This window comes from Bacillus rossius, chromosome 1, assembly GCF_032445375.1.
Source record: "Bacillus rossius redtenbacheri isolate Brsri chromosome 1, Brsri_v3, whole genome shotgun sequence".
Classification (NCBI taxonomy): domain Eukaryota; kingdom Metazoa; phylum Arthropoda; class Insecta; order Phasmatodea; family Bacillidae; genus Bacillus; species Bacillus rossius.
The window spans coordinates 354,594,408-354,618,860 of NC_086330.1; the positions used below are offsets into that span (position 1 = coordinate 354,594,408).

Here is a 24,453-nt window from a genome sequence, read left to right on the forward strand (position 1 = left end):
TGTGTGTTAGATGCTGCCTCTCATCAATAATGCATCAATCAAATGACACCTAAACTATCAGTCACACATCATGTTGCTAATAGCGCATGACAGCAATGACATTTTGATGGACTTACGCCTCAACAATTGGAAGCTCTTCATACTGCCAACACTGTCTCACAGCAATGGGTCGAGCGAATGCCACCTAAAGAATACTGAGAATAAGTTAGATTCGAATCTGAGATTCGAAACTGAAAAATTACCGGATTGAACCATAATTATCGTACAAACCTTAAAAACACAGAAATTCGTTAGTGCAACAACGGCCTAAGTGAATTCCTAAAATTAATGCGTATAAAACCGGAAAAAAAATTATTTATGCATGTTCATGAACTTATACGTGTTAATAAAATGGTTTGCAAGACTGTTCTTCAAAATTAAATAAAGATATAAATGTATAATTAGGATAAGTAATATTCGAAAAAGATTCGAATTTGAAAACAAGCATAATTTTGATGTATAAAAATAAACTAGGCTATAGTGAAACATTCGGCTTGGTGCAAACATTTAAGGATTCCCTTGGTTACACCACACAACCTTCAGAATTGAGGGATATACCACCATTGTCCAGTTTTTTTGTTATTGATTTTTTTATAGACAAGTCTGGTCAAAATACACACATTTACCACAAAGGGGGGCTCGTGGTAAAACATGGTGCCATATCCCTCAATTCTGAAGGTTGTGTGGTGTAACTAAGGGTCTCCTTAAACATTTGCACCAAGCCGAATGTTGCTCTATAGCCTAGCATATTTTTATATAACAAAATTATGCTTGTTTTCAAATTCGAATCTCAGTTTAGAATATTACTTATCCTAATTAAACATTTATATATATATTTTTTTTTAATTTTGAAGAACGGTATTGCAAACCATTTTTTTAACACGTATAAGTTCATGAACACGCATATATAATTTTTTTCCCGGTCTTATACGCATTAATTTAAGGAATTTACTTAGGCTGTTGTTGCACGAAGGAATTTCAGGTATGTACGATAATTATGGTACGATCAGGTAATTTTTCAGATTCGAATCTAAATTATCCTCACTCTAAAGAATTAGTTGTTCATCATATTGCTCATGCTCATACAAAATTACCTTTCTTATTAAAATGACTATAATTTCTGGTAATTCCTACGTACGCTATTACAATAAACAAGGTGAAAGGCCAGTCATTTTATCTCATTGGCATCAATTTGGAGACCCTAGTATTTTAACACGGCCAAACTGTATGTGACTTTGTCATGACCAAGAGTGTTGTAAGACAAGTGAAGGTGTAAATTGAATCCACAGCAAAGGAGATTATTGAATGACCAGAGACAATTAACACATAATGCATTTCAATAGGTTCTTCACAGGGGCGCAACAATTAAATTTCCAAAGGTGGGGCAATATACCTTTATATAAAGAATCATCGATCCGCCCTATTGAAGCGGGGGGTCCGGGGGTCCTCCCCCGAGAAAATTTGTATTTCAAGGTGGAAAATGGTGCTATTTAAGCAGTTATATTATCTAAAAATTGATTACACAGCACTTTCTTTGCCCCCATTTGCCCCCACTTCAAGGTTTCAGAGGGGGGGCAAAATACCCTTGCCTCCTCCCCCCCCCCCCCCTGTTGTTGCGCCCCTGGTTGTTCATCAAAAACAAATTTCTCTCAAATATATTTTTATTTCATATATATCTCCAAAATTATTTTCAATGCACATTATTAAAATAAATTGAATTTTTAATAAATATTTTGTGTACTTATATTAAAGTCTCTTTATAGTCATCTTTTTTCAACGAACGCCATAGGCGCCTTACAACTAAGTAGTAGTAGTAGTGCGCTCGCTTTTTAACCTCTAGGAATGTGGTTATAATATCATCATTGGGAGGATTATGTTTTTTTTTACTTTTTAATAACATTTTAATATAATAATGTTGAATCAACTCTGTGAGGTGAAGGTTTATAGGAAGTATTTACAGACTGATTTAATTTGTTCAAGAATTTTTTTTATACAAACATATACTTAGTGTTATGAGTTTTAAAATGTTTCAAGTGAATATTTTAGTTATCCCATAAAAGTATAACTGCTAAAAGTGTGCGGAAACTTTAGAGCATTCACCTTTTCAGTGGATTTTTACAAGATGGGTAGGTAGTATTTTAATAAAATTCCTTGTCAAAAATTAGGTCGAAAGCTGGGGTTTTATCGAAGCTGTTTCTAATAGTTAAAAATTTCCGGTTGTTTAATGCTGCTATTAGAGATGAGTGGTATTAATGATAACCAGTATATACATCAATTATGAAACAATAACTGTTTCGGTATGCTTCAGAGTTTCTGATAAATGGTTATTAAAGAAAGAGAATCTAATTCTCAACTGTGCGGTAGCACACATAGCCCAATCTAGCGAGCAAATACAATTCTATAACTTGAACTCTTGTGTTGCCCCTAGGTATCGTGATATGTGCATTTCATTAGTGAAAGATTAGTTCTCTCTATCGACAGTATCGATTCTCAAACAGCAACAACTATTTTCTGAAATAAACTATACGTACCATGTGTTCCCTTCACTCATTTCTTGGTTATAAAATAATCGTTAAGTTCTTCAAGTAGCCTAATTAGTTTTTGAATTCAAGTTATAGCAAATCTTCAAAGTAACGTATTATACCAGCGTTCTCTGCCCTCGATCAACAGAAACAGTTCTATCTAGAGTTCTCTGCTCTCAATTAATAGAAGCAGTTCTGTGCACTCAATTGAAAGAAAAAGTTCTCTGCTCGCGATCAACATTTTAAACGATTCTCAGTTATTTAGCAACCATCAGGAGTGACAGTTTTTAGTTATTTCATAATGGCTTGGTTTTAACAGATAAAGAGTTTAAAGTTGTTTCATGTGTGCGTGAATAGGCTATAGCGTCTTCAAGTGAAAGTTAAGCGGAATATGAGCTAAATTAAATAAAATGCCAGTAGAAATTTCTTTGTAATTGTGCAAATAAATAAGGTGTTTGGATCAAATTATTTGTATTATCTGCAACTAAGACAAAATATTTTCTTTTGAATGAAAAAAAATATAGAAAAATGCAATCTCAGCCATAATTAAGTTTGCTGAAATGGTTTTGTAGACGCTCTTTGTAATTTAAATAGTGGATAATTGAAAACAGACCTTCATGCACAATAACTGATAACGTTAACCATCTAAATAAACAGTTTTACAATTGGAACCATAACTGCCATGACTGGTATTGTAAAATAATCATTTAGCTCATCTCTACCCCACATGAGGGGTAAATAAAAAAAAATTCAAGAAACAATTAATATTTATGAAAATGATTTGTGTAAACCCCTGCGTAATAACACTTGAAACAAAGTTTATTTATATATTTGTTCATAATTATAATTTGTTCTTTCCTTTTATACAAAATATTTCCATTTTATATTCTATTGAAATTTTCTTTCAAGCTTTATTATCAGTAGTAAATTATATGAAATTCTTTAAATACTGTTTTAATATGATTATATTCCTTAATCAGTTCATTAAAGAAACCTTTTAATCAGCTGTAAGAACCACTCTTCATTTTTTAAAATCTTTTTATGCTCGAACAACCTTCAGTATTGATATACGACGAAATAACCAACCTAACAGACAAAAAAAAATACGTTACAAGGCGGAGAACTCAGAGAGAAATGTTTTTCCCTGTGTGCGTGTGGTAGCAATTCAATTCAGCTTTGAGAAATCTGGATTCGATGACTCTGCAAATCGTTGAGAAATCTCGCGAAATCACAACTACTTCTATCTAACTAAACTCGAACTCCACTCCATATAATTAAGAGGTTCTGGATGAAGAGTTGTGCAGAGTACAAAAGAGTCTACCATGCGGGGGTTTCTACACCTAGGACTCGTGGTCCGCTTCATATTGTGATCCAGGTCTGGTTTGATGGCCTGGAACGCAAGCGCCCCTGGCGGCGAATGGATACCAACCACTCACAAAGGCTCCAGCAGCACCTAGGTACAATGAAAGCTCTTGACCGTCTTTCAAGTATCTGTATACAGGCTTGAAACTCGGCAGAGATATTCTTTATTACATACACATTAACTGAGCACGGGTTCCCCCCCCCCCCCCCCCCCCTAAAATCAGCCTCCAAGGCGGGTTACGGGACCGTTAAAGATTTTAGGGCTTTTCCACCACAACCCTACCTATTGGATCGGAAACACTCCAAAGTGAAAGAAGCATGGATTTTTAAAATTTTCAAAATTTTGTGTATTTAACCCCTTACCCCCTTTCCCCCCCCCCCCCCCCCCCAGGAACAAAGTGGACCCCGGAGCAAATTCCCACCATGCCCTGACCTCATGGACACACAAAAAGCATGGTTTTTACCCATAGCTCGAAATTAGTGGTTTTTTGACCCTCTGACACCCTCGCTCCCCCCATACCCGTAACACTAAGGTCTTAAGTTATTAAAATAATGTATTGTCATAGGTTCTTAATATGTATGCAAAATTTCAACACGTTCGGAAGTCTAACAGTGGGTAAAAATTTAATGGAAATATTTTATTACCTAGTCCATTCATATATACATACTGGTGAAACTAATAAAAGCGTGGTAAAAATAGAAAATTTTGTAGAATATTACAACGAATGCGATTCTTCTTTAATCATGTTATTAAATATATATGTTTGTTGCAGTTTTAACTGACTTCTTTTTGACGTGTAGCAGGAGGATGCAGGTTTGGTTGAAAGATGAAACTGTGTAAATATTTCAAATATGTTCATATTATTTTGAAATAACTACAGATGAGCCACAAATTTATTAATCAGTTAGCAGGAAAGAGCTTAATTATTCCTCGGTAGTTTAGTGTCCGTCCATTTGTTTCTGGGATATCTTGTCATTTATACCAGACTTACGAAATTTTCAGAAAAATTCAGGCATTACATTGGGGAGGAAAATGTTTTAACAAGGGTTTCAAACAATGAAAAAACCTTCAGAGATTTCAAAAATTACATCTTTGAAGGAAAATGCATACACAGTTTAGATGAATTTTCTAAAGAGTTTTATTTAATTTTTTTTAATTATTTACGAGATTCATAACCAGTTTCAAGCTATCAAAAAAACTTATAACAAATGCTTTAGGAGCCATGAAAGAGGGTTTTTAAAATTTCGAGGAAGGTTTAGTTGGTTTACACAAGTCTTTATTTCCATATATTACGATACAATCATTTTGTCAATAATCAAGTATAACAACACTGCATTGGCGAAGTCACGTGGAGCTAACGTACATTTAGGTGGATGATATGCTAAACCATATTGCATATTTATCATCAACGAAAGTGTACCAACCAAATTTACATAGAGTTACAGAAACAGTGAAGTACAATACAGCCAAATGTTTTTACGAGTGCAACATACAACCTACCACATTAACTTATTGTATTTGGTTCTTAGTAATATCGTGAAGTTGTTTCTTAGCAATAAAGATGACTCAAGAAGAGATGACAGTACGTAATTTATGTATCTTATCAAAGCAGTGCATGACATAAAACAGTTCACACAGACTGAATCCTTCACTAAAAAACTATGTAAGTTCACATCTTAACGCATTCATTCATTTTTGTGTCACAATAAGTCACAAGCATGGCTTAAACCATTGAGCTATCAAAAAGTATTTACATATTTTGCACACAATGACTTTATAAATAGTGCTTAGTACAACTGTGCAATACAGAAGCGTTTCTTTCAATTACACCTACTGATTAAAACTTTTTACAGTGGAATTAATATACGAGTTCGAAATAAAAATAAAAATTTAAACTCTTACTACTTTATAGTAATTTGTAAAAAATTATGGACCATTTCACGTAAAGTAGTACTTAAATTTTTTTTTATCTCAAATGAAAACTGTATTAATAATAATAAGCATCACTGCAATAAATCAAAAGACAATTTAAATATCTAGATAATTAATTACATTGAAATAAGGTCTCGATATGTCGTTTTATTATTAATTTCATAATTATTTCTCAAATGAATAACAACTGTTTCCGAGAAATTTTTATCTTCCAAACTTAATAAAAAAACGATTTTATTTAGCTGAGTTAGAAAAAAATGTACCAAACAGAAAGCAATATAAAATTTTTACACTATTGTACAATTTTCTTTAGAAGTGATTCCATAACCAATTAAAAATAATACAACTTTCCAATTTTCTTGTAAGTTATTACTGAATCGACTTTTTAAATAATACAATATATTTTTTTTTGGTTATGTACAAGATACGTCCATTAGGACGTATCCAAATCTATTATTTAGAATACAAAAATAAAAATTCTGAATTTTCAGTCGTTTGAAGTTATTGTTTATACAGATGAACCCTGCGTGGTACGGAAAAACTAAAGTCCGGAAGCGAATAAACTAATGAACCTATAACGAAGAAAATGTAACACGTGTAAGAATTAGATCTAGTTGAATTTATAACACTTGATTCTACGGGAACACGTGTTTAGTCAGTTTTCAAATACTTTGTGATGGCTTGATTTAGCTATACAATGTAAAATAAATTTTTACACCATCATTCACACATGAATATGAAGCATTTATTATTTGCAGTTTCAATCACTCGCTTATTGTTTCTTTGTGGCTCAAGTCACTGTACAAAGCTTTAACTAAACATACTCTTTTTAATACCACAGCTGAAAGCTACTTATACTTAAATACTAAGTAATAGTAACTATTAACATTTAAACAGTTATTCTGACATAGCTTTAGGGAAAATGTGGGCATCTCCATTACTCTATATAAAATAAATCTCAGCTATTTTTAGAACAAAAATAATTATTTATTAAGATATGACACGAAATCACAGATGGCAACCTAGTTTTCTTCAACATATTTCACAACACACACCGTAATATTTTTAATATGATATTTTTCGATTTATATATCAGGAATGCTCGCCCCAAGAAATTTTTGTGTGCATTTTTAACATGTAAGTCTTAACACTGGCTGCTATAATACTTAAAACGATTTAGGCTTGCGAGCAAAAGTTATTTACGTACATACATGTTTATAAGTAGCAGCAGAATAGTATAATTAAAACCAATTGCATAAAAAAATGGGAAAATTATAGTGTTTTAAATTTAAATAACTAAACAGTTTGGAACACGTAGCTATATCGAAACAAATAAGTACTATGAATATTTGTTACGTTTGTGAATGATTTTGAGGTTGTAGCTAGAATTAATAAATTACTCACATAATGCAATAATAAATACCAAATTTAGTGTTGCCTGTATTAAACAAGCTAATTTAAAGTTTGTGCAAGAAGTGTTCTGACCACATCATACAACACAGCACAACTAAATGCACCGAGGCATTCGCAAGAGAGAAAATACTCAAGCAAGGAAATAAGCTGCTACTTCATTAGAAACGCAAAATAATTACAAAGTTCACGGTTTTTTTTTTTGCCAGCAATAATAACTATTTTGAATCAACTCGCCCTAAATACCAGCACTGAAAAATAAATTTCCTGATCGTGATACCTGTAACTTCTATATCCTCTATTCTGAAGGCACCAGCATGTTTCTACAGTTCTGTTCGCTACTCAAAACAGTTACACGTTTTCTGATCCGCATATGAAAAGGCACGTTATCTAAAACAAAGTATCTAATGATTTTGCTGACACTAATGAGAGAGCACAAAATTCGCGAAAAACAAACATTAATAATCTAAATCGCGTGCATTTAAGCTATTCTCATTTTCGCCCATTTGGAATCATCTTGTTGATTTTACTCTGTCTATATTTTTTCTGTATGTTTCATTCTTTTTTCATAATATTTATAAAGTAAAAGTTTGATGAGTGTTTCAACACGTTATTTGTAGTTAACTTATTAAAAATAAATCACGTTTAAACTTGTGCGCGCATGATATTGAAGCGCCGGCAATGAATGGAAATTAAAAAACGAAATAAATGTATCACACATGTATAGGGCATATCATACGGCAAACTGTTTGCCTAAATTAACGACAGCACAAACTTCTAACTACATAACAAAATAACTGACGCTCATGAAACGTCAACAACATATAGGATTGCGCAGTTACATATGAATATATCTATAACATTGGCCTAAGTGCGACAAACAATTTGGGAGATTAAATTGTTTTTTTCAACCATCTTAGCTGTTAATTACTTTTAAGTTCATTAACGTTGGGATACGCTTCAAGAATTCACTCCGTTCAGCGTTTGTGTGTTTTAAATTGTCATTTATCAATTTATTTTACTTTTAGAATAACGTTTTCTCTTTATTATGGCCAAAAGATTACTAGGTTCTAGAAACTGAAAAAAATTATGTCGCATGTAATTAAATTATAACGCATTCCTGTAGTTACACACCAACGTATTTATAACAAATATTTCCCAGAAGTTAATGAATTCTCGACGGTGAGTACAGCACGTGTATTCTGAGATTATACATTATTGTACAAGCAATGCTGTTTTTTTTTTTATTGGATTCACTTAGATGTCAGGAGTACAACAGAAAGTTTATACATTTTTACTGGATGTAGTTATAGAGTTTTTCAGCAACATTTCCCGAATGCACACTTCTTAACGGGTTTTCACATACACACACACATACAGAACCACACGAATAGAATAAGCTGATTTGTTCTCGTGGCCTCGCGTTTGACGTCAAGCAGATAAGTAAGATGCTTTGCCAGCGCCACAAGCATTGGGACAGCGGGATGAGACACGACCTCAGCATCCAAGCATTGGTACATACTAAGAAACATGATCTATGTATGAATAGCACACGCACTTTCAAACGCAAGAGCCCAGCGCACCAGTGAACAGCACAGGTGTACATTTCAATAAACTGTCTATTTAGAGGGCGTCGCCGATTCTCACAGTATTGTCAACACCTTAGCACAGATGTACATTTCAATAAACCGTCCATTTAGAGGGCGTCGCCGATTCTCACAGTATTGTCAACGCCTTAGCACGGATGTACATTTCAATAAACCGTCCATTTAGAGTGCGTCGCCGATTCTCACAGTATTGTCAATGCCTTTTTTTTTCCTTCTCTCCTATGGCCCAGTTTCACACAGTTTGTAGAGTCTTGGAACGTTGGTAATTGTTAACTCGACGGTGTTGCGTCTCTGGGAAATAGATTGTTTCAGTCAATGGCGATCCTGGCCAGTCGCACGCGCCTTCATGCCGTTTGCGACGATGCGGCGCCAATGCGACACTGGCCTTGTAGAAAGATTAGTCCACGCCATCTTGAATTTTTTTTTGAAATGTCTCTTTTAGTTGAAGGGGTTGGGTGACGGGTTTATTTTATTCATACATTTATTAAGCGCCGGCCAACATACATAGTTCAAAATAGGCTGGCACTACACAAGTATAAAACAAAAAGAAATACAAACAATATAAGTACTAGAAAATAAATAAGGGGGAAGATAAGTGAAGTGTACACTTGGATTTCCAAGTAATCATTCACAACATAGTGAAAAGTGAATACAGTCAAAACAAAATAACCATTACAAAATATTACTCCTGAATTCACATTCATAATACATGTACTCATACGATATAAACTACGTAAATAAATAATTTATATTACTACAAGTGAATTACAATAGTTTTTACTACTAATAAGCAACTAAGGCTGCACTAATGCTCCAAGTATGATTCTTAAGGCTCGCCCTCACGAGCCAAATTGGTTGTTTCATTTTCTTGTCGTTACTATTAATAAAGGGTTTCTTCTCCGTAAATTTGTTACGATATATGTCTTGTATTTTTGTTGTTGTTGTTGTTGGGGCACAAATTTTCTCACCAGATACTTACAAATAGTAATTTTCAAGCTGGAAAATATCACGCTAGTTATCATAATTATGCGTGACGTTTTACAGACGAAACATAATGTTCAAGAGCGCTATCGTGATAGATGTACACGAAAAAAACCTCCTTCCCCCTCCATCCCTCCCCCCCCCCCCAAAAAAAAATTGTAATGACAAGAAAACACAACAGCCAAAATTAAAATATTCTTAAAATAACTCCCTTAAATCCATCGTGTCTCTTGGTATTTCTTGAAACACCACTTGCAAAACTGAAGTGCCATCACATTTCACCTTCATCCAATAGAATAAAATAAAAATTACATTTCGGCAAATTGATCACATAGCGATTTCATTCGCCAACTCTTTCCGCGTTATTTTATTTATTTATTTTAGTTTTACATCGCAGCCTGCAGTCGCCAGAAGAAAATAATTTGTTTCCAGCAGGCGGATAACGGTTGCGGGAAAGAAATGTATAATTTCCCCTCCCATCTAAATTCCACTCGTCCTGCTGCACGACGCAGTTCCGACGGCTATTTGATGGGGGAAGCCTGCTATCCACAGATAAGCCACACACACCCCCCTCCTTTCCGAACAGTTCCGAAAATATCCGAAGTCCGCCGCTCTCAACATCCAGACGAGGACAAACTATGAAAGCGGAACTCGCGTGCAAGTGCCGAAATCCCGGCACTTGGTGGACTCGTGTTTCACCCCGAACAACTCTCCTTTCGGACCATTCCTCTTTGTCCTGTATCATCCTGCTTGCTCAATGCACGGCTTGTTGCATCCCGCGCGTGTGTGTTCACGGGTATTCCCCTGCGTCTATGCAGGTTTCACCTGGGCCCAACTTAAGATACCTGTAATTTTAAGATAGGGGAGTTAGTCATGGCTCCCTTCAGTCGCTTCCGATCCTTGCACGAAGCACACTGTGCATGCGACCCTCTCCCTGCATGGCTTATCCCAGCACGACTAGTCGTATGGGCACACCTAGGTCCCTCCTTGACGCAGACTCCTCCAGGTTAGGAAAGAAAAAAAAAGAGTGATTTCACGTATTTTTCACGAGTTTTAGAGTATTGTAAGTGTTGCTTACCTTACGACTTTCCACTTTAGTCACGACCATCAATACGAGCTAAAAAAAAAATATATATATAACCTCCCTGGAGAAAACTGCATCAATAACGAAAATTTTATTCATGTACCACTCCTAACCTGACCTAAGTATTTCTTCTACAAAAAAAAGTTTATTTCCGAAGATGCACGAACGCGGATAATTCGGGATCGGTGCATGGGCATAGCCAAGAATTGATGAAAAAAAAAAGGGGGGGGGGGGGGGGAGTAAGTGATTTATAACAATATATTTTTGATAGACCTGTTTTGTGGTTCTGAGGGTTATGGAATGCATCCCCCGAAAATATTAAAAAAAAAACTATGCTTGAAATTTTTTTTAAAGACTATCTGATAACCCTTAAGTGCTTTTCCGAAATTTGAAATTATTACATAACATTTTTTCACTTACGGAAACATAATTCGTACATTAAGTACCATTGTTTATGATTTTGTGTCCTAATACGTGTTCAAAGACACGACTACTCTCATTTTGGATAGCCAATGGCCAAAAATGAGTACATACTTTGAGTCATAATGAGTTGCATTTATTATTGAAAATAAAATCTGGCTTTGGATGGGGTGCCACGGCCCCGCCCTGCCCCTCCCTAAATACTCCCTTGGCTAAGGCGAATAGTTGGTTTTCCCATGTGATGGCTTGGTGTTTGAAGAACCCCAAGATGGCGGGGGCACTAATCACTCAAGTCGTCTGCAACCATCTTTGTTTCCCGCGCGGTACAGCGGCGACCAAGTACGGGTCGCGCTTGGCTGTCCGCGCAGGTGGAAAGAACAACCCTCACGGCCGACCGGGTGGGGGGGGGGGGGGGGGGGAGGTGCAGTGCACCACCTGGCGCCTTGACGGCTGCAGGGTGGTGAGTGACGGCAACCCGACCATCGATCGGCTCCGTGCCTTGTCCAGTGCGGAGTACAGGCGGCATTCTGAGAGCGCTCAGTAGCGTTTCCTCTCGTCTAACCACCCTTGCCTACTCACTCCTCCCCGAACAGCTACCTGTTCACAGGAAATCGGGGACGCACCTCAACGCCGAAATACCATAACGCCGAAAACCATAACGCCGACAGCTAGAAAACTGCTGTGTACCACAACGCCGAAATACATTAACCCCGAAAAAATGTCATTGCAGGACTGCCACAAAGATTAGGTTAGGTAAGGTTAGCACACAAATTCATTCAGTTGTTTTTCATTTTGCTCCTGTGCCCCCCCCCCCCCCTCCCGCAGAAACATTTATCGGCGTTACTGTATTTCGGCGTTGTGGTACACAGCAGTTTTCTGGCTGTCGGCGTTGCGGTCAATTTGGCATTCGGCGTTATGGTATTCGGCGTTATTGTACGTTCGGCGTTGTGGTAACGACCCGCGCAAATCTGTAGGATTCGCAAGCGGGGCTCACAGAAATTCGGCGACCCCGAGATGGCGACCCCGAGAGATGTGCAAGTGGGTTTTACCCGACACAAGTCACCTCCTGATAGGGTGCTTGTCCGTTGTATACTGTCCATATTTTGGCCTATACCTATGCATGCAATAAACAGAAAACTTAAGCACATACACAAAATGTTTTCTATAAAACATAAGTTTTGACGTTTACGTTTTATCAACTCCGTTTCGCAAGCGTAAGCGAGCACACCCAGTGAGAGGCTTCTTAATTTCAAGAAGGAGGGGGGGTCCGGGTAAACCGGGTCAGCATGGAGCTGATTAACACAGAAACGTCACCACAGGAAAAATAAATCCAATGCAAACAACACACTGCATGGCGGAGATACACAAGAGTTCGGCGTTCAAGCAAAGAATTCGACACGCGTTCTGTCGCGAAGACGTGAATTTACTTCTTTCGATTTCGTCTCGTACAACACTCATTGACAGAAGTGACATTATTTAAGCTATTTGTGCTATAAATAATGTGTGTCACATGTGGTGTCAATTTTAAGCACTGGTAGAATCGAACCGTCAATTTGTGATCTGCTTTTAAATTAGTATATAAGTTAAATATATATATATAAGTTTTGGCAACTAAATTTATGTTTCGAGTGCTCATCATATTATCAAATCGAAATTTTTGTTTTGCAAAATTCCTATGAAGGTATACGTGGAACACAATAGTAATTTAAACCCATAGAGATTAACACTAAACAAATAGGAAATTTTGCTAAATCGAATTATTAAAAAAGATCCCTTTTAGCACAACCTACAGAAGTAGGTAGATTTCGAATTACCTATATCTTCTGGAAACTTCTGTAACCTTCTGAAACATTTTAAGAACTTAATGTACATAATATCTTTGTGTTCTCCATATTACAAAATTATTTAATAAAAAAATTTCCATTTTACACGCAGCGAAAATATGATTGTTTTCAACTCAATTCATCCAGCATCGAATAGCTTAGAACGGATTTCATATTATGCCAACTAAGGTAGTTATTAATTTTTTTTTTACCTTCTAATACTATTTTTCATACCTTGCACTAATAATGTAGTCGTATAAAATTTTGCTTTGCACCAGTTTATTTTATAGATAATATTAAGATGTTTTAAAGTAAATACGAACAAGAGTGCGTGTATTCCACGCGCAACATAAGTGAAACTTCTTGCTTATTATATATAGAGTTAAATTATTAGTAGTTTTTTATTGAACAAGAGATAATAATCGAGAATAGTAAGAATGCTGGTATGATCTCAAATGACCAATAAATTACTCTCGTACACGTTCACTGGTACTTTTTGGCGCCTCTTTTGGCGGTTTATTCCCACGTTTCCTTTAATACCTCTTATCTGCTTATGAATTTTTATAATTTTTAGGCATGATGTTAAATTAAGATCTCCAGCTGAATGAAATGAAAGAACAAATGAACATAAATTACACTTATAAAGCTAACCTCTTGAATCCACACGTCTTTCTTACATTTTCAATCACACTATTCACAAAAACAAAATAATAACACTTATAAAGTTAATTGTACGAATAAATAACTCTTTTACACACGAATAAAGGTAAATATGTATTGTACGGATTAGCGCCAAAAAAAATCGTACAAATATGAAATAACTTTCATTATATGCTATCTTACGTCCTCTTTTCAGAACCGCCTGCGGAGATAAAAAATTCCAAATACTTTTGGAGATATGGCCGTTCTTATTTTGCTATACCAGACGTGTGTAATAATTTGACCGTCGCCATTTTATATTTTGCCGTGTGCGCGTGAATGTCTAAATAACAGAAATTTTCCATTAGGTAAGGTTAGTTACATTATAAATACTTCAAAATAAACCGAAATTAAAAATAATATCAATTTATTTTACATGTTGTATAGTTTTAAGTATTTATAATGTAACTGACCTGACCTAACAAAATGGGACAAAGGTAGATTAGGTCAGGTCAGCTACATTATAAATACTTTGAAACTGAACAGACATTAAAAATAATAAAATTAATTTTATTGGTTGTTTAGTTTTAAAGTATTTATAATGTAGCTGACCTGACCTAACAAACCGGGAAAAAGGATGAACAGAATAAACTCACGTAAGTTTCTTTTTACATGATGTATTCGTTCGCGTGAGAGTCCTAAGATCCACATAAAGTTCTGCCATTCCCGATTACACCCGAATATTCACCTTCGGCCAACCTCGGGATTTATTTATTTTTGCGCAGGAAAAATGAATTGAAATATTAAAAGTGGTCGGATAGGTTAGCTACATTAAAAAAAAAAACTTTAAAACCATTTGGATGGTTAGTTAGGTTAGTATAGCTACATTAAAATAAACAGAGAAATATTAATAAATAAACCCGAGGTTGGCCGAAGGTGAATTGTTCGGGTGTAATCGGGAATGGCAGAACTTTATGTGCATCTTAGGTTTCTCCGTTCGGGAACATCGCAAAAAAAAAAAAAAAATGATACTTGTAAACAAGCAATCGTTATCGCCGCACGAGTGCACAGGATGAAAATTAAAAAATTCGATATCTCCAAAAGTATTTGGAATTTCTTATCTCAGCCGGATTTAATGAAAAGAGGAAGTTTAAGAGCACAGAATAAAGGTATTTTCGGATTTTTAAATTTTTTTTTAAAAAAAATCGCCAAAAAATGAAGATTAAAAAATTCGATATCTCCTAAAGTAATTGGAATTTTTTATCTCCGCAGGCGGTTCTGAAGAGAGGACGTAAGATAGCATATAATGAAAGTTATTTCATATTTGTACGATTTTTTTTGGCGCTAATCCGTACAATACATATTTACCCGAATAAATAGATTGTAGATACTTAAAATTAAATAAAATACTTATGGTTGCGTCAATCGTTAGCCGTTATGAAAACTGAGGACTAGACAAATACAAGCAGCGTTATATTACGAGAGTTCCGTGGCATCACTGCTGCGTCATTTCTACCTCTCTCCTGCCGTCTCCCCTTTCGGTCGTTACAACTGGCATGTAGCATGCTACGCTACGTGTCTAATTCCCCCCCCCTTTTTTTTTTCCCATTCCCATTCGACCGCTAGTGAATGCGTTGGAGTGGCGTCGTCACTGACTCACCCATCCTCCTCTCATTTCCCCCACCACGTATCTAACTATTCCCCTCATGCGATCGGAATTTTCGTAACCCTTGAAAATTGTAGCCCCCTCAGCAAAGAAGTTTCACTCCAAATTTTTTTAAAAAAATAATTTAAACCCTGGTTGTTACGGTAATAATTATTTTCATTAAAAATTGTTTCAGACATAGTTTTAGATAAAGTTTAGGAATCATACAATAAATTACAACTAATTTGATAGTACATCTATAAAAAAAAAAGAATGATTATTTTTTTTAACTTTCAAACCGTGTTATTTCCACACCTTACAGTAATGTTTGGTTACATAAAAAATTATTTGAACAAAAGTTTTAGGCATTATTTAGAACTGTTAAACAAAAATAAGAATGGATTGGATTGTGCACATGGTAGGGAAGTTTTATTAAATTTCTTATTTCAACCCCAGGTTTTTTCAATCCCTTGCAGTTATGGTTGATTGTGTCAAAAATATATTTAGACAAAAGTTTTTATTATTACACCTACGAGTTATAAAACGTTCAAAATAATGTGAGATTCGTCATATTATAGGAGTTAGATCGATTTTTCTGTTTTTCAAAAAATTGCCTCCATTTCTAGCCCTTTAGGCGGATATTGCCTATTAACGAACTGAACCGAGATTTTCTATTCCCATTTTTTTAATGTATCAGTTTGGAAGTATTTGTGAAAAATTACGGGAGTTATCGTGTCCATAAAAACGTTATATATATATATATATATATATATATATATATATATATATAAACATTTTAAGTTGACGATGGTTTTGGGGTCTATGGACCATGAAACGAAAAACAATATAAAAAGTTTCCGAAAGTCGCCCCATGGTAACGGCTATCAATGGGGCATAAAAAAAAACTTGGTTTCCCTAGGACTTAATTTAAGCTCTATTGTTTTTGTATCGCGTTTCGTTAAGTTAGGAATTTTTATAAATACACTATTAGGCTACTAAAAAATTCACGTACCGCAGCATGACAATTTAATTAAGATCAGAAAATAATTATTCTCTTTCACTTATATTTCATTCGCCTGTTCAGAAGATTGTAAAATTCACACACAAAAAATTGTTCACATTTACGTATGATATATTCCTCAAATATGTACAGCATTATAATGTAAATGAAACAGTTAAAGTTAGCGAAAAAATAAACGTTAATATATTTCCCTCATCAGTAATGAAATCAAATAACACATTCGTAAATGAACATATCTCTTAAAGAGATTTCTGCCAGTTTTTTTAAAAAATAATAAACCGTTCTATTCGACACAACACGAAGCACGATTTTGAGACTTTACTCGTTTTTGAGTCAGGCACCTCGATCCATGTTAGTCCTTCGCTCCCCCGAATTTCAGCAGTCAGCCGTTCTGCAAACTGGCAACCTCGTGCCAACCCCTCGTATTTCCGGCTCACAACAAAGCCTGCGTGCACTTTTTACATTTTCATCACGTACTAATTTAGAGCGCAGATTCCGTATGTAAATATGTAACTTCGGGTGGGCTAGTGGTTTTTTTATTGTTGTTTCCAGAGGAAATTATTTATTTTTATTTTTCATTTTTCTCGTTTCGAAACCCAAACACGTTCCGTTAGCCTGCCAAAACTGTTCTGGAATTTAGTGGGGTGTAGGGTGTGGTAGGGGGAAAAATGACAAATGATTCTCAGAGAATAAGTCATACAATATTTTTCAGCGTGTAGCTGACTATCGTATAGAAATAGAAAACAATTATTTTTTATGCGGTGAAGAAATTAACACTTAGATCCTGTTATATTTGGTTTAACTGACAAAATATTAGGCATTTAAGTTTTTATTTTTATTTTGTGATCTAATCGTAACACGCATAGTCACTTGTTTGTTACTCGCAAGCTCCCCAAAACCTAATTATAAACGCGATACTTAAATACTAAATGTAAGATAAAAACATCTTCATTTATTTTTTCAAAAATCGTTAGTTTTCCTGGGAATTGATTTTGGACATGTCCAAGGGACGTGACTAGAGGGGGGCAGACAGAGTTTGTACCCCGGGCTCCGCAAATGAGGGGGGGGGGGGAGGGAGGGGGCGCTAGACTGGCAGAGCAATTTTTACTATATATTTTAACTTGACTATCGTAGTGTTACAACACAAAACAAAATGTTGGACAGCAGATTAACTTAATTATTTGTATTGAAAGATACACATACGCGTGTTTGTCAAATATTTAAAAGCTGATAGTTTTCTTGCGATGTATTAAAAATGAAATGACTGCAAATAGCCTACATTTATTTGTTCACCATCTAAGTTGAATTAAAAATATTTTGAATTGTGAGATTAATATGTGTTGGCGATATGAAATATTTTTTTGGAAACGTTTGTAGTTTAATTGGTTTTAAGAAACGGCGGGAAAAGGGGGGGGGGGGCCGCTAACGCGAGTTCTTGTCCCAGATGGAAATAAGTCTAGTTACGTCCCTGCACATGTCCAATCTGAAATAATCCCGACCAATCACGAGATGCAGGCGATGCTGCGGTGGTTTCAACACGCTGCTATAGTATCAAAATCTTTTCACAAAAAAAAAAAATTACACGTCTATATTGATGACGGCTAGTAGGGGTAAGTGGGTGTGTCTACGTTGTCTGGCCAATCTCGAGAATAATTAAGAAAACATTAAAAGTGCTAAGCAGTGAAGCATATGGTGACCGAATGATTGTTCACATGCATGCTTTCAAAGACTCTACAGAAGTATTAGGTTATTTTTGAGGAATTTTCCGATTAAAAAAAAAGGGTCACACATGGAATGTCACGATAGGCCGAGGTGCGTGGCAGCATTATAATCGTGCAAACTTCCCCCCCCCATTCGCTTTCTTTCAACAACAGGCTACAAGTCTCGTTACAGGTGATGTCAGAATAATAAATGTGTTTTATTTTTCAATCGCGCGTGGTTTTCTTTCTTGAAGCTTCTGGCAGTAGGCAAGGCTTGAATTTGCGAGGGCGTTTTGTGAGGGGGGGGGGGGGGGGGGATAATTTTCTCAGGCGGTCGCTGGTTTTCACTCTTCTTCGGAGCCGTCAGGCAGCAAGGTAGCTTTGTCGCCACTCTGCAGGTCCGTGGTGATCTTCTGCAACAAACAAACGAACAAACAATCAACTTTTTTTAAAAATTAATAAAGATTTACGTATAGTCAAGATGAGGTCAATCACGACACAGTGGCGGACGCTGCAGAATAAGAGGGGGAGGAGAATAGTGGTATATATCCCCATACCCGATGTTAGAAAAATGTTTGACGTTACAACGTCTAATAAATCGATGAACGCCGGCTGCACGCACGAAAAAGTGTCCCGTTTCGCACATTGTACCGTTACGCGGTGTCCCGTTACGCCCATTGTTCCGTTACTCTGTGTACCGTTACGCACATTGTTCCGTTACGCTGTCGGCTAGTACAGTAATAATAGGTTATGTTACAATTGACTAAAAAACTATGGTGATTCATATAATTGATGATAGATATTTAGTAGTATAGGAAAGTATTTTCTGCGCCAGGATTCAGGATGTAGATTGTGATTGTCTCTCCGCCATCTTGGATTTTGACGTTACGGCAGCAATCTTTGACTCAAAATTCCTCAAAATTCCTCAAAATTCCTCAAAATTGACTCAAAATGACTCAAAATTTCCCGTTTTCGAGGGAAAATTTCCCGTTTTCAAGGGAAAATTTCCCGTTTTCGAGGGAAAAATTCCCGTTTCGAGGAAAAATTAGGATTTCGAAAAACCACAAATGTCTTTTGCCTTAGAAAGAACACAAATTCCTGATATAGGCTTAAGCATCCTTAACTACAGCCTCCGATAAGCCTCTTTTAGGATTATGACGTCACCGTTGCAATTTTCGTTACGCCCGCCATCTTGAAAATCCGCAATTTTTATGTTAGAAAATCGGGAAAATTTTTAAAAATCATTAAAAAAATAATTTGATCGAATTAAATAAAAATCTTAACAACCACTGTTGCAGTTATCGTCACGGTAGCCATCTTAGATTATAAAATTTTACATATTTCGTTACACCCGCCATCTTGGTTGAGTACCATGTCATTCTTACACTTTGTTACGACCACCATATTGGATCCTATTAATGTTGAAATTATCGTTATGGTCGCCATCTTAAAATGTAGACGCCATCTTGAAAATCCGTAATTTTAATGCTAGAGATTCGCGAAAAAATTTAAAAATCATTAAAAATTAATCAACATAATTAAATAATAAAAAATCCTTAAAACCACCGTTGCACTTTTTCGTGATGGCCGCCATCTTGAAATATCCCGCTTGAGATCACCATCTTGTTTTCGTCCGCTAGAGTAAGCTGATACCATGTTAGTATAATTATCTGGTCACCATACCTTTGTCCTCAACTGTTGACCTTGAACTTTGACCTTGACCTTGAAATTTGATTTTGACCTTGATATTTGCCCTTGACCTTGAAATTTGACCTTGACCTTGAAATTTGACTTTTGACCTTGATGAACATCATGGATCCGTCATTGTATGTTCAGTACATGCTACCAGGAGCTACCACATGCTAGCGGTCATTGCCATCATCATGATTTCGTCTGCTGGAGGACACCATCTTGTGTGTACTCGTCTTACCATCATGCTAGTTTTATTATAACCTGCTACAGTGCAGTAATCATTTATTACTGAGGTGCCCGACATCTTGAAATTTGGCCGCCATCTTGAAATCATGTAATTATTTAGCTAGAAATGCGGGGGAAATTCCAAAAGTCACCGAAAAAATCAATTATTAATTTTCAAATTGAATCGATGGATTCCTGTCCACGGTTCGATTCCTGACCAGTGACAGTTGTAACTAAATATTAAATAAATTTTAGATTCTGTTTTCCATTACCTTTCGCGGAGTTGATTAATCATTTGCTCTACGAAAATCAACTCAACTCAATATTCCTTACCAAAGAATTAATACAGTACCGCTATGCATTACATGAAAGTCTAATTTTTCAATAATCTGAATAACCTATAAGCTGTTCATGTACAAAGCCACACATATAGATCAATTGTCTTCAGTCCATGACACCGAGTCATATCATTATCAGACGTATAGGCTAGACATTTCAGGACCACATGACCTTCGCCGTTATCTAATTATATTCAATTAATCCATCGTGACATTTTTTATACATACTAAAGGACCAAGTGACCTTGAAATATATTTTAGTAACACCAAGAGGTTTTAAACTAGTAAATATTCAATCACTACATTTTGTACTACGCGCAATCAACAAAAGGAAAGCACCGACAACGAAAAGGCAGCACCGCCAACGAACAGACACCACATTTGGAAGCACCGACAACGAAAACACAACACCGCCAACAAAAAGGCAGCACATTTGGAAGCACCGTCAACAAAAATGCAGCACCGCCAACGAAAAGGCAGCTCAATTGGAAGCACCGACAACGTAAAGGCAGCACCAACAACGAAAAGGCAGCACCGCCAACAAAAAGGCAGCTCATTTGGAAGCACCGCCAACTAAAAGGCAGCACCGCCAACAAAAAGGCAGCACATTTGGAAGCACCGTCAACAAAAATGCAGCACCGCCAACGAAAAAGCAGCTCAATTGGAAGCACCGACAACGTAAAGGCAGCACCAACAACGAAAAGGCAGCACCGCCAGCAAAAAGGCAACTCAATTGGAAGCACCGACAACGAAAAGGCAGCTCATTTATCATTGGCTCCAATATTCATTGGCTTCAATATTCATTGGCACCAATATTAATTGGCTCCAATATTCATTGGCTCCAATATTCATTGACTCCAATATTCATTGGCTCTAATATTCATTGACTCCAATATTCATTGACTCCAATATTCATTGACACCAATATTCATTGACTCCAATATTCATTGGCTTCAATATTCATTGACTCCAATATTCATTGACTCCAATATTCATTGGCTCCAATATTCATTGGCTCCTATATTCATTGACGCCAATATTCATTTTCTCCAATAGTCATAGTCTCCAATATTCATTGGCTCCAATATTCATTGTCTCCATCAGTTATTGTCAACATCAGTCTTTTGGTTCCAAAAGTCTTTTCAAAAGGCTCCATCAGTCTTTTGGCTCCAACTGTCTGTTGGTTCCTATAGTCATTGACTCCAATAGTCATTGGCTCCAAAAGTCATTTGCTCCAATATTCATTGGCTACAATATTCATTGCTACAATATTCATTGGCATCATTATTAATGGGCTCCAATCGCTCCAAATGCTCCAAAAAGGCTCCAAAAGGCTCCAAAGTCTCCAAAATTTTCTAAATGGCTCCAAATTCTCCAAAGGCTCCAAAATGCTCCAAATGCTCCAAAAGGCTCCAAATGCTCCAAAAGGCTCCAAATGCTCTAAAGGCTCCAAATGCTTCAACAGCTTCAAATGGCTCCAAATGCTCCAAAAAGGCTCCAAATGCTCCAAAAGGCTCCAATACTTGTTGTCTCCAATATTCATTGGCTCCAATTTTCGCTGGCTCCAATATTCGTTGACTCCAATATTCGTTGGCTCCAATATTTATTGGCTCCAATATTCATTGGCTCCAATATTAATGGGCTCTAATATCAATTGGCTAAAATTGCTCCAAATGCTCCAACTGGCTCCAAATGGCTCCATCAGTCTTTTGACTCCAACAGTCTTTTGGCTCCAATATTCGTTGGCACCAATATTCATTGGCTCCAATATTCATTGACTCCAATATTCATTGACTCCAATATTCATTGACTCCAATAATCTTTGGCTCCAATAGACATTGGCTCCAATACACATAGACTCCAATAGTCATTGGCTCCAATATTCATTGTCTCCAACAGTCTTTTGGCTCCAAAAGTCATTGGCTCCAACAGTATTTTTGCTCCAAAAGTCATTGGCTTCTAAACTCATAGGCTCCAACTGCTTTTTGTCTCGTCAGCGCCAAATATATTTGGCTAGAATGCTACGAGTCTAAGAGACTATGAGCCGCAAGGCTACAAGTCTAAAATGATCTAGCTGGTTACGAGTTATACATGCATGCGAGGCTACAGAGCTACGAAGCTTCTAGAAATCAAGTTTAAGTGACTGCGAGGATACAGGACTACAAGTCTGCATGAGTACTTGACTACGAAGCTACTCATCTACAAGGCTCCAATTGACGCATCTGTCTTCGTCGGAATTTTCTCTTTTGCTCCATCTGCTCCAACAGCATTATGTTATAAGATTACAAGGCTACTTGATTACGTAGCTTCAAGTCTACGAGGCTCCATTGCATCATTACTACGAGACTACGAGCCATGAGGTTACGAGACTATGCGATTGCAAGTCTTAAAGGTTACGTGATCACGTGGCTATAGGACTACGAAGCTTCCAGAACGCATGGTCACGAGACTGCATGACTAATTGGTCGCGTGGCTACTTAAGAGGATTCATCATAGGGAAAATAATTCTGCTCTGCCTTTTCGGTAGTCTTCGTACGTGAAGTGGTGGGTGGAAGGTTGAGAAAGTCAGTGGGGAGCAAGGCAGGCGAGGATGAGCTGTAAAATCAGCGGGTGGTCTGGGATGCAGGGGGGTTTGAAAAGGTCTTACAATGGCTTGGGTAAAGTGGTTGAGGATGACCATGAAGTAGTAGTCGATGGGGGGGGGGGGGGGGAAGGTCCCAATGTTTCTATTTCCTTCGTCAGATTGTAGTTTTCTGTATCATCTGTAGTTACCGCCGCACAAAAAATAAATCTGTGAATCATTCAAAGCTTTCCATAAGGTATCTGTAATGCATGATGAAGTGATCAATAAAAAATAATCACATAAAATTTAAAAATTATATTCAAAATTTAAAAAAAATGTCAAAACATTGTTTTATAACATATTATTTAGATTAAATACATTTGCAGACCTTTTATAATAGAAACGGGTACAACACTTATCTTACAGATATACTTAAAAATCGGCTACACAGTTGTGAAAGTAAAAAATGCATATAAATAGATATAAAATTTTGTTGACTAAACAATTTTTAATAAAATCCATAGCTAGTGAAAAAAAACTTTGTGTACAATATACAAACCATACACTTTACATAACAATAACACAATCTATAGTTGTTCAAATTATCTGTGTTAAAGAATGTTTGTAAAAAATATGTCATTAACTTTTATTAAAATACCAGACACTTTTGCAATAAACCAAATAAAAATTAATCAATTATAATTATTTTGTAAACTTATTACCCTTTATTTTATTTGTTGAGAGATAAACATGAAACGGTAAATTATAAAACCATTACAGAATGGAAATTTTAACTGTTAAAGATATTAACATTATCAAACAACACTTTAAAATAAATTTCGCGCGCTTTCACGGTCATTGCTTTGCCTTTGGGTTCTAGCCGCGTCACATTGGAAGTTATTTCGGCGTTGCGGAGTGCATTGCAGCCTCTATCTTTAGGGAAGCAGCAGCAGTCGTTTCTTACCTACTGACAGTGACAGTAAGTAGTAGGTTACTGACGAACAGTAGGTAGTAGGTTACTGAGAGTAACAGTAGGTAAGAAGCGACTTCTACTGCTGCCCTGAAGATGGAGGCAGCAACGCACTCCGAAACGTCGGAAAGAACTTCCATTGTGACGCGGCTAGAACCCAGAAGACAATAACATTTATTAAAATGTTTCTAGTTGATTTGATTACTTAATTTATTTTAGTAAATTCTTGCTTATTACCATAATGTTCCTGATTTGTTATGAAGTCGCTATAAGTCTCGATTATCAATGACACCGACATCTTATCATGTTTATCATCTGCGAAACATTATAACATTTGCAAGAGGAATTACCTCACAAAATGTGCCAGCCAATTTCAAACTTACCATACATAGTTTATCAAATACAGACACAAATGCAGACTTATTAGTACCTAAAAATTAACACATGATCTTTATAAAAACATTCATTTTTCAATTATT

General features: G+C 36.2%; 1 protein-coding gene across 1 annotated transcript in view; it reads right to left on the reverse strand.

The window, feature by feature from the left end:
* Nucleotides 1-5,178: 5,178 nt before the first annotated feature.
* Nucleotides 5,179-24,453, reverse strand: part of LOC134528257 (uncharacterized) — a 317,693-nt gene continuing 298,418 nt past the window's right edge. The window contains exon 3 of the mRNA XM_063361713.1: nucleotides 5,179-18,599. Within this exon, the coding sequence (XP_063217783.1) occupies nucleotides 18,531-18,599 (69 nt within the window). The 3' untranslated portion in view covers nucleotides 5,179-18,530. The remainder of the gene's footprint in view (nucleotides 18,600-24,453) is intronic.